This window comes from Nuphar pumila, chromosome 13 (assembly GCF_984573655.1).
Source record: "Nuphar pumila chromosome 13, dmNupPumi1.hap1.1, whole genome shotgun sequence".
In the NCBI taxonomy this organism is placed as follows: domain Eukaryota; kingdom Viridiplantae; phylum Streptophyta; class Magnoliopsida; order Nymphaeales; family Nymphaeaceae; genus Nuphar; species Nuphar pumila.
This window is the reverse complement of record NC_143261.1, coordinates 16970164-16987086: the sequence shown is the minus strand read 5'-3', so window position 1 is coordinate 16987086 and position 16923 is coordinate 16970164. Positions and strand designations below refer to the sequence as shown.

The following is a 16923-nucleotide window of genomic DNA, read 5'->3' as shown; positions in this document are numbered from 1 at the left end:
CCAAGCACTGATCTAAGTATGCTTCAGCCCCTCGTTGTCGCGCCTTTGCCCATGCGCATTCCCACTTGTTGTGCTCGGTTATATTGTCTCCACACACGTCATGCTTCTGACGAACCACCAAGAACGGAACATGATCGATCTGACCAACCCACAAGGGCCCTACGGTCGGGTCGCATCAGTTTGGTATCAGAAACGACATTCCTCGATTTCGTGTGTAAGTTTCATGTGCATATACAACACTGAACATCTGTTGCATTTGTGATCGTCAGGCCCACTTTGGAAACTCTAACGAATGATTGGAGCATGCTCTCGGGACGTGCTTTTGGGATCCTCTATCACTCCTGGCCCTCATCAAAATCCCAAACGCTCTTCTCCAGATTCTTCATAGCAGAAGCACAGCAGACCAACCAAAACTGCAACAGGTCATGTTCTTCACGAAACAGGGGGACCTAGTCTTGTTTTGGGCCCGACTTGGCGCACGTCTTGCGCACAGACAGCTCGTCCTCTAAAACCAAGATTTTGGTCGTGTATTCACCTTCGTTGGGGCTTCCAAACTCCCAAGGCCCACTGTCGAATTCGACCTATGCTGGGAGAATTGGAGCCTCAAAGTCATCTCCGAAAATAGGCTTTGATCAATTGCAACATTGTTGGCTGCAGCCCACCGCACATTGTTATTTCCACTGAGTGCCACCTGATTGTTTGTGTGCACACAGGAGCCAATGGAGTGCCAACACGAGGTGTTTGGCATGCCAAGGTAACCCCTCTTCTGATTATGATACCTTGGTTTGGATGATTAGCGAGATGCATGCATTGATGGACGATACATGCATGTACATAGAACGACGAGGCTCTATTTCGGCCCATTTTCCGGCAAGTGTCAGAGTCTGCCTTGTTTCTGCATAGTACACAGGCTTGTTCCGAGGCTCTGTTCGTGCATGCACAACGCCCAACTGGCCTGGGAGTTAAAGCTGCAATTTTGTCCATGCCTTCCTCCACATATGGACTCCCAAATCCCCAAAGCACAGCAAGAGAATCATCTCGAGCAAGGAGATACAACAGCTGGAAAATGGCCCCAGAAACTGTCTATACCTTGTTTTGACTTGCCTTAGCCATGGCTTGTCTCTTCACACGCAGCACATGCAGGAACCTTGCTACAGCCCATTGTGCACATCGCACGCTGCCTTGATGTTGCACGCATTGTCACCCACCATAGAAAGGTTCCTGGATAACAGGGAGCAGCACGAGAAGTTCAAATGTGCCATCGTTAAGGTGACTAAACAGCCTGCATGCTTGGCTCATATTGTCTCTGCACACATCACGCTTCCAATGAACCATCAAGAACGGAACAAGATCGATCCGACCAACCCACATGGGCCCTATGGTGAACAATTTGCAGTTTTTTATCCAAGTGGTGAACAGCCCATTGACATTTCCTTCTATGCACATCCTACCGAGTGCAACGAAGTGGTTGTTATCGCACATCTCATGTTGACTTTTGCCTCTAGTTCAGTGTGGGTATTCTTCATCCGCAACAGTTTCACGTACGAGCACATTTGTTATTTGTGCATCATCTACTACACGTGTACATGCTGCTAGTGCGCTCATGATTGCGTGCCCCGCTACTTTTCTAGGCATACATAGGCACCTGAGCGAGCTTACCTTCTACTTGTGGTGACACATCCCCATACCTATATGTGTATGTTGCATATTTGGTGGTCAGAGATCGTGAGTCAATGGCATGGTTATCCGATTTGGAAGCCACCATGGGATTCCAATAGAGAAAACGGGATCGACTCCCACACTTTACCATTCCTACCTTGAGGACAAGATTCGCAGAAGCATGGTGGAATTGATGCGGCCCATGAGGATTCACCTTTGCGTAGCCCATAGGCGTCCCCACACCCGGCTAGTCACTTGAGCCCTCACTTATCTCAATGTTCATGTTGTCATATGTGAAGGAAAATGAAGAAGACGTTGAAAAGGATGGGTTAGGTTATGCAAGAGAGCATCTCATGTTTTGGGCATTAAGGGATTGGAAGGGAATTAATTGAATTGTAAGGGGCATGGTGGGGAATAAAAGTGGGTAGGGGGTTGACTTATGGTAGCTAGGAATATTATGGAAATTAGAGGTTAGCTTGGGCAAGCCACTTAGGTAGGAAAGGAGCCCATCTAACATGAAATGGAAGTAGCCAATTTAGGATTTTATTCCTACCTTTGAGATAGGCCAATAGGGGAACCTCTTTAGCAAGTTTTTCATTTCCTTTGAGATAGGTTAGTAGGGGGGAAATAATGGGTTATGGATCTAGTAAAGGTTCTCTCTATAAATTCAAGAGAGAACCCTAGATGTTGGATATGCTATGGCATAAAGGAATTGATGCCTTTTTAGTAATAGAGCCTCTCTCTCGCATCTCTCTCTTCTCCCTCTCTAATGTCTTCCTCTCTCTCTTGTCTCTCACATCTTCATCATCTCTCTCCCTCTTATGTTCTCTCTTCAACCATGGTAGAAGTGTCCCCATTGGACGTTCCCAAGGGTGTCGTGAGGGTTGTGCACGTCCCCAAGGCTTCCCTAAGCCTATCAGACCTCTGCCTTGTGTCTAGAGAGTGTCAGTAGCCCATATTCATATTGGGGGTTCCGATTTGCACCATCAGCATGTAAGTCATCCCCACTGCAAATCAGACCATCCAAGCGCTGATCCGAGGGTGCTGCAGCCCCTTGCGTCGCGTCTTTGCCCTTGCGTGTTCCTGCTTGTTGCGCTCGGCTATACCGTTTCCACACACATCATGTTTCCGATGTACCACCAAGAACAAAACACAATCAATCCGACCAACCCACAAGGGCCCTACAATCGGGTTGCATCACAAAGACTATTCAGTTCTTAGCAGTCCTTATAGATGGAATGGCAAAGCTCCCAAACAGTGTATTTTTTAAAACGGGGTGCAATGCCTATGGCAGATGACAAGATCAGCCCACACTAAGCCCAAGATCAACAAGGGAATAATATGAGGATCGTCTATAAATAAGTGAGGAGATTCTATTCCCAAACACTAAACTCAGGGCACTCTGCATTGGTGCCCACCCATATAATGTTCATGAAATATTTAACCCTGTGAATGCAAGAATGAACATTAAGGGTACGTTCAGGTGCCTCAACTCGCACGGGATTTGGAATCAGGGAAACCTGTGAGATTTGAAATCTCGCGGGTTGCCGTGATTTCAAATCAGAATGAATCGAAATCACGGCTGCCTGAAATCTCATGTTCGGAAGAACATGAGATTTCAGGGCTTTTAGAATCGGTTTCTCAGGTTCCCCTGAGAAAGTGATTCTGTTGGAACGAACCGAACAAGCCCTAAGTATTGAGGATGTACCATCTTCAATATCACATTTCTCTTCAACCACAGATATGACCACGTGACTTCAACCATTGACATGTCCCTCTTTGGTATCCATTTAGCTATCAAAGACTTACTCCACAATCAGTGCCACTAGAAAGCTGCGAACAAATAATTCTATTCAATAGACCATGCCAGTATTAACAATAAAATTAAATTAGAAGACATAATCAAACCACATTTATGCAAACATAATGTGCAGTTGGCTGCTATGTAGCCAAGATGCCAGCTCATCACCTTGGAGTGGCCAACCCTTGGTGCCCCAACCTAGGCTAGTTAGGCGAACTCTACCTAAATGCTCACCTAGTAAAGAGGGGGGGGGCACCCTTTCCTTTTAAAATATTTTGCTTTTAATGTTCAACCAAAAGAAGGAAATCTTGTGTGTTCCATCCCCTCTCACACTCCCTCAAATGAAGAAAACATGAAAAAAATGAAAAAGAAGAAAGCCAGGTACTTCTCGTTATTCTAAAAGATCATAACTTTGTATTGCTAAATTTAGATTTTTCTAATTTTCAGTTTGTTTCATTTGGGCCTCTACTTTCTAGGAGATGCATGGGTGCCACCTAATAACTTGAAGGAGAAAGAGGACGAAGGTAGGAGTTGAAAAGCCCCAAAGTCCTTCACTTTTGCGGGGTTAACACACTATTAAATGGGACGCCCAATGGGCTGTTTATAAATGCTATGAAGAGATTACATTAAATAACAATGCCACTATATGATGGTTTCTCGGTTTCTCATATACATAATGACAATTTTACATCAAATGAAAGATAAACAATCAAAATACCTATGTAACCACGACACGGCGAAAGCGTCGCCTTACCCGTGTAGACACGGGCATGGGTACTGGGCATAGTGCAGGTACGCTGCAGGTCGGGTCCTGCACTACACCGCGGTTTCGGGTCCAGTGTAGACCCAAAATCCTAATACGACCCCGCCCTTCCTCCCTCTCTCATGAAATCCTCACTCTCGACACTCTCTTTCTACTCTCCCTGAAACCCCTCCTTATCTCTCTCTTTGACTCTCAATTCCCCTCCTCCCCCTCTGGCTCTCATCTATGTTCGCAGACCTCCCCTTCCCACCCTCGATAGTAAAGCGAAGAAGAATAAGAAGGAGAAAGAGGGTTGTGAGTGTGTACCCGGATTTGTGCATCGTGTTGCCAAAATTGGAAAGGCTAGACGCGAAAAAACCTATGTCACAGGGACTCGGCAAAACAGGTGCCGCACCCGCGTCGACGCGACGCGACGCGGGATCGCGTGCGGGTGCGGTCAACACGACCCTGGGTGCGGTCAACGCACCCAGGGTCATTTTTGTCCAAATTTTTGGGCGAATTTTTTTTTCCCCCACCCCGATGAAAAGGAGGAGGATTAGGGCAAAAAAAATTTTTTGCCCTAATCTCTCCTCTCTCTCCCCCTGAGCTTGAGCTCTCCCATCGCCGCCCCAGCTCCGCCGCCCCCAGCGTCGCCGCCCCCAGCGCCGCCGCCCCCAGCTCCGCCTCCCAGACTCCTCCTCTCGGCTCCTCCTCTCGGCTCGCAGGTATGTCTCTCGTCTTCTTGGGTCGGCTGGGGAGGGGCCGAGCACCCCCCCCCCCCCCTCTCTCGGTCTCTTGTTGGGTCGGCAGGGGAGGGGCTGAGCCTCCCCTGCTCCCTCATTTTTCGGCACAGGAGGGGCCGAGCCCCTCCCCCATCCTTTTTTTTTTTGGGTCGACAGGGGAGGGGCCGAGCCCCTCCCCCATCTTTTTTTTTTTTTTGGGTCGACAGGGGAGGGGCCGAACCCCTCCCCCATCTTTTTTTTTTTGGGGTCGACAGGGGAGGGGCCGAGCCCCTCCCCCATCATTTTTTTTTTGGGTCGACAGGGGAGGGGCCGAGCCCCTCCCCCATCTTTTTTTTTTTGGGTCGACAGGGGAGGGGCCGAGCCCCTCCCCCATCAGTTTTTTTTTTTGGGTCGACAGGGGAGGGGCCGAGCCCCTCCCCCATCTTTTTTTTTTGTTTGGGTCGACAGGGGAGGGGCCGAGCCCCTCCCCCATCTTTTTTTTTTGGGGGTCGACAGGGGAGGGGCCGAGCCCCTCCCCCATCAGTTTTTTTTTTTTTTGGGTCGACAGGGGAGGGGCCGAGCCCTTCCCCCATCTTTTTTTTTTTTGGGTCGACAGGGGAGGGGCCGAGCCCCTCCCCCATCAGCTTTTTTTTTTTTGGGTTGACAGGGGAGGGGCCGAGCCCCTCCCCCATCTGTTTTTTTTTTTTTTTGGGTCGACAGGGGAGGGGCTGAGCCCCTCCCCCATCTTTTTTTTTTGGGGGTCGACAGGGGAGGGGCCGAGCCCCTCCCCCATCAGTTTTTTTTTTTTTGGGTTGACAGGGGAGGGGCCGAGCCCCTCCCCCATCTGTTTTTTTTTTTTTTTGGGTCGACAGGGGAGGGGCTGAGCCCCTCCCCCATCTTTTTTTTTTGGGGGTCGACAGGGGAGGGGCCGAGCCCCTCCCCCATCAGTTTTTTTTTTTGGGTCGACAGGGGAGGGGCTGAGCCCCTCCCCCATCTGTTTTTTTTTTTTGAATTGAATTGAAAATTGTAATGTATTTTTTTTTTGTGTTTTCAGGATAAAAATGACGGATAAAGGGAAAGGACTTGCGTCATCCTCATCCCAACATGTGAGTTCTGCTGCTAGTTTTGCTGATAGTTGCAGTGGGATTGATGATGTGGGGCCACTATGGATACATGTAGATAAACTTGCAAAAACTGGAGAAGGAGGTGGTGGGAACAAAAGATTTCGATGCAAGCTCTGCGAAAAAGATTTTGTTGGGTCTTACACAAGAGTGAAGGCTCATTTGTTGAAGATACCAGGACATGGCATTTCAGCTTGCAGAAAAGTTGATGAGTCAATGCGAAGGCAATACAAGAAAATACAAGAAGAATATGAGAAGAGAAAGGCAATGGCCGATTCTTCTGCAGTCAGTGTGCCATTTGCAAGCCATCAAGAAGATGCTGAAAAAAAAAGAAAAGTCAATCTAGGAGGTAGAGGAACGATACAAGCAGCATTCAATACATATGGAAGAGAAGAGTTGGATAGAAAAGTTGGGAGGTATTTTTATTCTGGTTCACTCCCATTTAATGCGGCTAGAAATCCTTATTGGAAGGATTTAGTAACATCCTTGGCAAATTGTAATTTGAGTGGTTATGTGCCTCCAAGTTCAGAAAAAATACGAACCACACTTCTTGCAGAAGAGAGGGCAAACGTGGAGAGGTTGCTAGAAATTAAAAAATATTCATGGGAGCAAAATGGAGTTTCCATTGTGTCTGATGGATGGACAGATATTCAAAGGCGTCCATTAATCAATTTCATTGCTTGTTCGCTTAGTGGCCCAATATTCTTGAAAGCAGTTGATGCATCTGGGGAATATAAAAATGCAGAGTATTTGAAGGGATTGTTTATAGAAGTGATAAAAGAAGTGGGTGATCAGAAAGTGGTACAAATCATTACAGACAACGCTCCGGTTTGTAAAAGTGCAGCGTTGAGTTTGGAGAGTGAGTACCCTCATATTTTTTGGACTCCCTGTGTAGCACACAGCTTAAATCTAGCCCTAAAGAGCATATGCAACCCCAAAGAAGAAGAAAATTCACAAGCATATGCTTTATGTTCATGGATTGAAGATTTAGAAAGAAATGTCAAAAGCATTAGGAATTTTGTTGTTAACCACCATCGTGCTAATGCTATATTTAATAGGCATTCTGATTTGAAATTGTTGAAGGTCGCTGAAACACGTTTTGCGTCCATCATTGTGATGATGAAGAGGATTAAAAGAGTGAAGAATGCTTTGATTAACATGGTGACTGATGAAAATTGGACATTCTATCGTGTTGATGATGATATGAAGGCTCAAGAAATTAAGAAATTCATTCTTGATGATGAGTTTTGGGACAGAGTGGTATACTTCCTTCAATTTACGCAACCTATTTGGGAAATGTTAAGAGAAGTTGATAAGGATGAGCCCATGCTTCACAGAGTTTATGAAATGTGGGATAATATGATTGAAAAAATACAAGCTATAGTTTTCATGCATGAAGAAAAAAATCCTGCATTGGATGATTCAGATTTTTTTAATCATATTCATTCAATTTTAGTCAGAAGATGGGATAAGAGCAACACTCCTTTGCATTGCATGGCACATTCTCTTAATCCAAAATATTATGCAAATAAGTGGCGGGCTGGTGGTATTGGTCGTGTCCCTCCAAATTTAGACCCAGAGCTATCAAGACATAGAAATATGTGTATGACAAGACTTTTTCCAGAAGCACATCTTCTACATCAAGTCACACAAGAGTTTGGAAAATTTTCATCTTCGAGATTATATGCACCGGCATTATTCGCGAGAGAAGAAGATAATATAGATCCTATCACATGGTGGTCAACATTTGGATCGGAAACACCTCTTCTGCAACGTCTTGCATTAAGATTGCTATCGCAGCCTGCTAGTTCATCTTGTTGTGAAAGAAATTGGAGCACATATTCTCAAATCCACAACATGAAGAGAAATAAACTCACCAGCAAGCGTGCAGAGGATTTAGTATATATTCATTCAAATCTTCGATTACTTTCGCGAAGCAATGATGAATACAGGTACTAATTTGCTCTCTTAGTTATTTGATTATTTCTTAGTTTTCATTTAAATATATTTGTATTGTATTTATCATTTTCAATTTGGGTTTATAATGCAGACAAGGAACATCCAAATTTTGGGATGTAAACCCAGAAGAGTGTGACTTCGAGGGAGAACATGAATTCAACGTAACAAACATGGATTTAGCTGAGCCCAGTATTCCTTCTAATGATGCATTTGATGATGAAGAAGAAAATTATTAGCATTCATTACTTCATCAGGATATACTTTGGTATGTAATTTAGTTCTTTTATGCATACTTATTTGATTGATATTTAGGTCGATTTATGTAATTGCTTTACTTATTTGATTGATAATTTGATATTTAGGTAATTTGATATTTAGGTTGATATACTACATGCATGATAAATCATATTATGAGTTTATGACAATGTTTACTGTTAAATGTTAAAACTGTTAAAACTTCAAAATTATATATATATATATATAAATTTTTTTTTTACATTTTTGCCCCTGCCGCACCCCCGCACCCGGGTTTTTTGGAAGTGCCGAATCCCCGCACCCGCACCCGCACCCGCTCCCGCACCCGCACCCATGTGACATAGGAAAAAACCCTTCTGCTCCTTCGGCGCCATCCCGATCAGAAAACCCTAAATCGACAACAACGACAATATATATATAGAGAGAGAGAGAGGTACCTACCTCCTCCGTCTTCTTCTTCGTCTTCTCCTTTTTCCCTAGAGAGAGAAGCGGTGAGGCGGTGGGTGAGAGGAGACCTTTCCTCCGTATTTCATCTTTTAAAGTTTTTGAACACCCCACCCCACCCCTTTATTCATTTTTTAATTAGACCCCCTTATTTGTTTAAAATGTCACTTCAGGACACCCTTTATTCATTTTTTACCTACACCCCCTCTTTTATTCAAAATATCATCCCACAACTCCCTCTTTTTACTAAACTTGACCCTTCTTTACTAAAAACTGTATTGGACCTACAAACCAATATATGGATCTTGCATTGGACCTACACTATATATATATATATATATATATATATATATATATATATATATATATATATATATATATATATCGCTGTGTCCCTGTACCCTCATTTTTTTAAATTGCCGTGTCGTACCCTCCATACCCATACCCGTACCCGTACCCATACCCAGGTGACATAGCAAAATACTGCCAGACTTGTAACCCATGGTCTAAGGGCATGTGACATGATAGAAATGCCCCTGGGCACTCAGTTAATACCACCTATCCCTTTCACTACATAGCTTAGTGGCCACTTGAACACCTTAATTTGGAGGTTGTTATATTGAGCTTCTTAACACGAAGAAACCAAGCAAATGTTTCAGCTCAAGGGGATTTCAAAGGAAATGAGATAACTATAAACATGCACTAAAACTACATAAGAACCCAACAGAAGTCACATTCATCACCCTTCTTATAGTTATACTAGAAATGTGTTACTCTTCGAGTCTAAATATTCTGACTATTCTTGCATAGAAGGTTTCAGATCTATACTTCATCCTATGTCACATGGGTGCAGGTGCAGGTGCGGGGGTACGGCACTTTCAAAAACCTTGGGTGCGGGGGTGCGGCAAAAAAAAAATCCAAAAAAATGGACCAAAATGACCCTGGGTGCGTTGACCGCACCCAAGGTCGGGTTGGCCGCACCGGGTGCCGCACGCGCACCCGCGTCGCGTCGACGAGGGTGTGGCACCTGTCTGGCTGAATCCCTGTGACATAGACTTCATCATTTCTCCTGAACTTGTCACAAGGATTGACTTAAAGAAGAATTGTATGATAAGGCTAAACTTTTAGTGCTCAGCTTGTAAATGGAAGACTTCGGCTGAAGCAGAGGAATAATAAGGTACCAATTTCTTAAGGTAGACAATAAGCTCCTCAGCGGATTTACATTTGGAACACCAGAAGTTGCATATGGTTTTGAGGATGACTTCGTTAGGAGCAAGGTTGTCAAACTAGGAAGCGGATGCGGGAAACGATACGGGAAGCGGAAGCGAGAAGCGAGGCATTTTAAAATTTATACGAAGCGAGAAGCGAAGTTTCAATTTAAAAGCGAAATATGAATAAAAAATGAAGCAATATGGAATCAAACAAGAAACAAATAAAAACTAAAATAAAATTGATTATTCTTATATTTCATGATTTTTCTATAAAAGAGTTAAATTTTTGTTAAAATCTAACAATTAGGGGTGGCAATCGTGTCGGGTTGGCAGGTCGACTCGACGGGTTGGCGGGTCAGCATACCTCAACCCGACCCGTTTAATAAACGGGTAACCCGACACGACCCGCCAACCCATTTAATAAATGGGTTGGGTCGGGTAAACGGGTTCTCAGGTTCGTGGGTCGGGTTGACGGGTCTGGTTGGCGGGTTGACGGGTCGGTGGGTTGGCGGGTTGACCCACCCGCCTAACCCGTTTATTAAACGGGTCAGCCGGGTTGGCGGGTTGGCATACCTCCAACCCGAACCCGACCTGTTTAATAAACGGGTTATGCGGGTCGACCCGTTTATTAAACGGGTTGGCTTAAGCCCAACCCGAACCCGCCTAAGAGGCGGGTTGGCGGGTCGTGTCAGGTTTTGCCACCCCTACTAACAATGATGGTTACCAATTTAAAGAAAGTACATGGAAAGTGAGTGAAGCATGAGAGAAAATACATGAAAAAGATGAAAAGAAATGTGAAAAAAGCATATAGTATGCATAGACCATGTGTATGAGAAGCATAGAAGAAGCGTGGGGGGAATCGAGCTTCCCATGAAGTTTCGGAAGCGAGGAGTATCGTGCTTCCGAAGCGAGTTTCCGGGAAGCGAGCTTCCCACCTACCTAAGAAGCTTCCGGTAACTCTGGTTAGGAGTGATTCCCAAGGCTTTGTAATTTGATATACTGTGTTCAACTCACTTTGAAACATGGCATGACCATAGCGACATATACTTGTTAAGATATATATTCATATATATATATATATATAAACCGAAATACCCATTAGGGGTATTTCGGTCTTTTCACTACAATAGGCATCAGTCCATTAAGGGCTGATATTTTTCTTTTATCTTTTTGTATTTTATTTTCTCTTTTACCTTTTTTATTGTCTTTTTTCAAGACATGATGGGACAGCTACATATAGCTGTTGGAACTGCCCCAACGGTCACAAATGTGACCGTTGGGTGCAGCCCCAACAGCCATATGGAGCTGCACCCTTTTGCCTCCATGTGTATTATAAATAGGCCCTTTGTGGCCTTGTATTCTTATCTCATTTAAGAGAGTCTCTATGCAATAACAAAGTTATTTGACCCTTGTGTGGGTGATTTGATTATTCAGTCAAGTATTCTACTTAATTGAAGTGTGTTCTTGCATATTGGGTTGAATCCATCTCATTACAATACTATGCCAAGTTCAGGAACCATTAAGAAATTGAATGGAGGAATCTTACTGTCAAGTTCCAAGGTCTTTCTGGTATTGCACAGAGAAGATCAAAAAGAACTCCCAGTGGTACATACCTGAAAAATATGAAATATAGGGTAGGTAATCTTGCATATATATTTATGGTGGAAGACGAAATAGAATATTATTGTAAAGCCCGTCTCAAAGGAAAAGAACGTGCAACATAAACAGAAAAGGAAAAGTATAAGACTAGATCTTGCAATAAGAATACGATTTTAGCAATAGAAAGTTAGGAACCGAAATACACCATTCACAAGAAACAACACACACTAGAAAACAATTATAGAAGATTGACTAAAGAACATCTAATACCAGATAATGTAAATAATATGCATGCTCTAACAGAAAATGAGCTAATAATTACATCTACTATGGTTGTTGAAGAACTCAATCTATTTATACCGGCCAATAACAAATAGCTACATTTAATAAAATCACTACGAAAATGTAGTTCATGTGCTCATACAGTTCTAGGTCAGACCTGTCTCTGAGGATGATTGGAGGACTTTGGGGAAATTCAATATGTTGAGGAGCTCTCTGTCTTTAGGATTATGTTGTCATCAATTTTATGCTCATCTGGATTGAGCATATTAGTTCCATTGGTCAGACGTGTGTTTTATTATGACAAGAAAACTTGAAAATATGGTATCACATGCATGGATGATACAATTCTTTTAGGCATTATATATTTTATCCAACTAGGAGGTCAGGGTATAATTATAACATAACATGATCTTTTTGCTGATGGATGCAGCCTTGGTGAGATGTAAAATGTCATTCTTTGTTTGGAACTTGTATTTAAGATTGACTTCTTATATTGATGGATAGAACTCCACACGTTTGAACGATCAGGAAGTGAAGATCTCTTATATGACAGCTATCCATGTAGTGACTCAGCCCAAGGCTGCCAGCTATGTCATCTGGGTATGGGTGCGGGTGCGGGTGCGAGTACGGAGGGTACAACACATAAAGTTTGAAAAATGTGGGTATGAGGACACGGCTATACATAGATACATACATACATACACACACACACATATATATATATATATAATAATATTTTTAAATGAAAGAAAAAAATAATAACATTTTAAATGTAAAAGAGGAAGAATGGGTAAAATGAATATTTTTAAAAATAAAAGGGTGTTTTAAAAATGTGTGTGTGTGTGTTTGGAAAAATATAAAAGGGAAGGGGTTATTTAACCCCATTCCCACCATCTCTCTCTCTCTCTCGATCAATCGAGATACGAAGGAGGAGTGTTAAAACTTGAGTTTTCACCAAACCTGATCTGCAACACGAGGAAAAAGTGAGAAGAAAAAGGTAGAAGAAGAAGAAGACGTTGAGTCGTTTTGGGGCTGCAGAGGTTCACGACTTTCTTAATGCATACGTGACCTAATTCTTTATATTTATGTATTAGGTTACAAAGTAATTTGGTTATGGACATGACTATCCTACAACAAACATAATATTACAAACGTGCCCTAGTAAGCACGTCAATCAAGCAATCCCAGTTTGAGTCTGGATCAGACCCAAACTGGTCCAGCCCATTTCACGACACTTAATACCCTCCCTCAAGTTGTACCATGGACAACTTGTTCTTCAAGAACCAGAATCTATTTTTTGTCAAACCCTTTATAAATTAATCTGCTACCTGGTCTTCCGTAGGGATGAAATGAGGCTCAATCTCTTTGTCTTCAACCTTCTGTCGAATGAAGTGTTGATCTATCTCACTATGTTTTGATGGCACTTTGATTATCACACAATAAGATAGATTTTGATATCCGTTCCTCCAATTCATTCAACAAATGCCTTGTCCAAATAGCTTCAACAGTTGCAGCAGCCATTGATCGGTATTCAGCCTCAGTACTTGATCTAGCTATTGCCTTTTGTTTTCTACTGTTCCAGGATACTAGGTTTTCCCCAAGAAAGATGCAATACCCAGAAACCGACCTCCTTTCATCAGGATCTTCTGCCCAATCCGCATCACTGTAGACCGTGACATCATGCATACCTCCTCTTTTCCAACTTTTATTATATACCAACCCATCTCCAATGGTACTTTTTAAATACCTCAACACTCTCTTGACTGCATCCATGTGTCCTGTTTGTGGCTCATGCATGAACTGTGACACTTGATTGGCAGAATAAACAATGTCAAGGCGAGTAAAGGTAAGATATTAAAGCATACCGACTACACTTTGATATCTTGTAGGATCTGGGTACAAATCTCCATCCTGTGAACTAAGCTTTTGATGTAAGACACTCGGTGTAGACAAAGGCTTGCAATCTTGCATACCAAATTTCTTCAATAAATCTAATGTGTATTTATGTTGTGTCAATGTCAGGCAACCATCCTTCCTGTGAGTCTTTCATCTTAAACCTTTGACTTAAGAGTCTCTTTATTTCTTCAATGTGGCTCATCGAGTTCCCTGTAACAATAATATCATCAACATATATCAACAACATAGTGATGATGCCTTTACCTTTTAATATAAACAATGAGTGGTCCAAGAGAGATCGACAGAACTCATGTTTTTGTATTTCTAAGGAGAAACTTTTAAACCACGAGCGTGAAGCCTGTTTTAAACCATATATGGCTCTTTTTAGTCTGCATACATCTGTGCTTGGGTCTCCCTCAGCATATCCTGGAGGTTGTTTCATGTAAACTTCTTCCTTCAAGTCTCCATGAAGGAATGCATTTTTGACATCTAACTGACTTAATATCCATTCATGTTTGACAACTAAAGACAATATAACTCTTATTGTCCCCATTTTGACCACGAGACTAAAAGTCTCATCATAATCCTGGCCATATTCCTATGTAAACCCATTTGCAACAAGTCTTGCTTTGTATCGTTCTATGGTGCCATCGAGTTTGTACTTAATTTTATAAACTCACTTGGAATCAACAACACTTTTGTTACGAGGTCTGGAAACAATTTCCCACGTCTGGCATTCATGAAGCGCTTCCACTTCTTCATTCATGGCCTCAATCCATTTATTTGATTTCACGGCTTGATGAAACCCTATGGGTTCATCATGCTTATCAACCTGAGATAAAAAGAGTTGAAGATCCATAGAAAATTTGTTGTAGTTGACCCACCTGTCAATAGGGTGTCTGATTCTATTTGAACTCCTCAGGTTTCCAACAGGCACATAAGTATCTGGTTCAATGTGAGGAATAGGAGGAGCGCCTTTTTCTCTTCGCACATACACGTACCCTTTAAATTTATCAATAGGATGAGGTTGTGGGTCTGCCCCTTCTTCAGCATATGAAGCTCCACCGACCTGATCACCAGATTGAGGTAAGCATGCTTGGCCTGAGTCAATGTCATCTTTGTCAACCGACTGTGTTTCCTGAGTACACTGAGGTGAGCAATCACCATAAACACCTGCACATAATTCTGCACTCATCCATGGATGATAAACCTCTTCTCTGGGAATTCTTTGATAGGTATTAAACGATACATCTCCAAGATTGTTCTCATCAAACACAACATTCCTGAAAATTTTAACACGTTTAGTCATAGGATCATAACACCGATAACCTTTGTAATCATCGGCATATCCCACGAATCTACACTTGGAAGCCTTTGGTTGGAATTTATTCATGAGAGAATCATCAATATGAACATAGCAAGTGCATCCAAACACACGTAGAGCATCATAATCAGGTTGAATGCCGAAAAGAGAAAAGCATGGTGAACTATTTTGTAAAACTGTCATAGGCAGACGATTTATAATATAGACTGTTGAATGGAATGCTTTTGTTCATAGACTAATGGGAAGATTACTATCATGCATAATGCTCATGGCCGTTTCAACAATATGCCTATGCTTTCTCTCAGCAATCCCATTTTGTTGTGGTGTATATGGACAAGACACTCTACACTTTATTCCATTACTTTGGAGAAAATCAGTAAAATCCTTCGATGTATACTCATCACCTCCATCATAATGAAAATACAGAATATTGGTAGAGAAATGATTTCGAACAAAGGCATGAAAGTTGCAAAATATGTGAAAAGTTTCAGACTTATGCTTCATAAAGAATATCCAAGAGAATAACTGTCAATAAAGATGAGATGATATCTGCTGCCAGAAGAAGAATAGATGGGCGCAGGACCCCAAACATCTGAATAAATAATTTCAAAAGGTCTTGAAGCTCATTTATTTATAGAATCAAAATGAAATACATGACTCTTACGCATTTGACAACTGGAGCACTTTTTATTACTTTCCTCAAGAGTTAAACTTGATTTAGGGATTAATTTGCTTGATACAAGTTTCTCAAGAAAAGAATAACTGCAGTGACCAAGACGAATATGCTAAAGACTTGGCTTCTATGTCACACGGACTCGGCTAGGGGGTCGACGCACCAGCATCGACACGCCCCGACACGGGTGCGGACACGGGTGCGGCTTCGAATACGGGGCGGACTCGGTCAACAGGTGTCGGACTCATCAACGCACCTGAGCCGAGTTCGTCCACTTTATAGACTCCGTCAACTTTGACCGAGTCTATATTCATCCATTTTTTAGGGCAAAAACCTAAAAGAATCAATTTTTTATATGTTTTTTTTAAATATATATATATATAACCAGACTGTGTACACAGTCACAGACTGTGCTATCTTATTACTTTGATTGTTCTCAGTGCTATCTTATTAATTTATTGTTATATATATAATTATATATATTTTTAAAATAAAATTATATATACAGTTGAGTCCCCATGTCCAAAGTTTTTGAAATTGCGCCGCACCCGCACCCATGTGACATAGCTTGGCTTATTACATTTAGAAAGGCTAAAAACAGACTCAGGACCTGACATAGATAACTTAGACTGAAAAGACTTAGACTTCAATAAGGGCTTCAAGACGGAACTAGTATGCACAAATGGATCTTCCTTGAAGATGTACATATTTCTTTTTCGCTCCCCTTCAGCAAATGTCTCCCTCGTTTGAAGATCCTTGACATACACAGAAGAGGGAGTGAATTCTGTAATGAAAAGAGGCGGAAGCACCAATAGAGCAAAAGGCACTCTTTAACAGTGACCACTAGAGCCAAGCACACAAACACCAAATGTGCACACACAAAACTCTCAAAAATAGAAAATGACTTAAAGTCATAAGTTGGATATTATTGAAGAAAAGAAGAGAAGGGTGAAAAACCCATACTTTTACAAGGGAGAACCTCCTCTTTATATAGAGGAGGAAAGCATTAAAGGAGGACCATAAAGGGGGCTCCCTTCTAGTCGTTGGGAGCCCCAACGGTCATAAATATGACTGTTGGGGCCCCAACGACTAGATAGGTGGGGCCCCTTTATGGTTCCAAAAAGTAAAAACAGAAAAATAAAAAAGGAAAAAGAAAAAGGGGAAAAAGGAAAAAAGGTAAAAAAGAAAAAAGTACATGTGGAATTACCAAAACATCCCTATCGGGTTTTTGGTTT

General features: G+C 42.2%; 2 protein-coding genes across 4 annotated transcripts in view; one reads left to right on the top strand and one right to left on the bottom strand.

Annotated features, from left to right (window-relative positions):
* LOC149817938 (autophagy protein 5-like) overlaps positions 1-16923 on the bottom strand; it is a 93103-nt gene that overhangs the window by 52308 nt on the left and 23872 nt on the right. For all 3 annotated transcript variants that reach the window (XM_089984592.1, XM_089984590.1, XM_089984591.1), the window contains exon 4: positions 11461-11527. In XM_089984592.1, coding sequence (XP_089840718.1) covers positions 11461-11527 — 67 coding nt within the window. The remainder of the gene's footprint in view (positions 1-11460; positions 11528-16923) is intronic.
* Positions 5935-8314, top strand: LOC149817939 (putative transcriptional regulator tpeD). The gene is made up of 2 exons (XM_089984958.1): positions 5935-7997; positions 8096-8314. The coding sequence occupies exons 1-2, from the start codon at positions 5986-5988 to the stop codon at positions 8238-8240; spliced, it is 2157 nt and encodes a 718-aa protein (XP_089841084.1). The 5' UTR covers positions 5935-5985; the 3' UTR covers positions 8241-8314.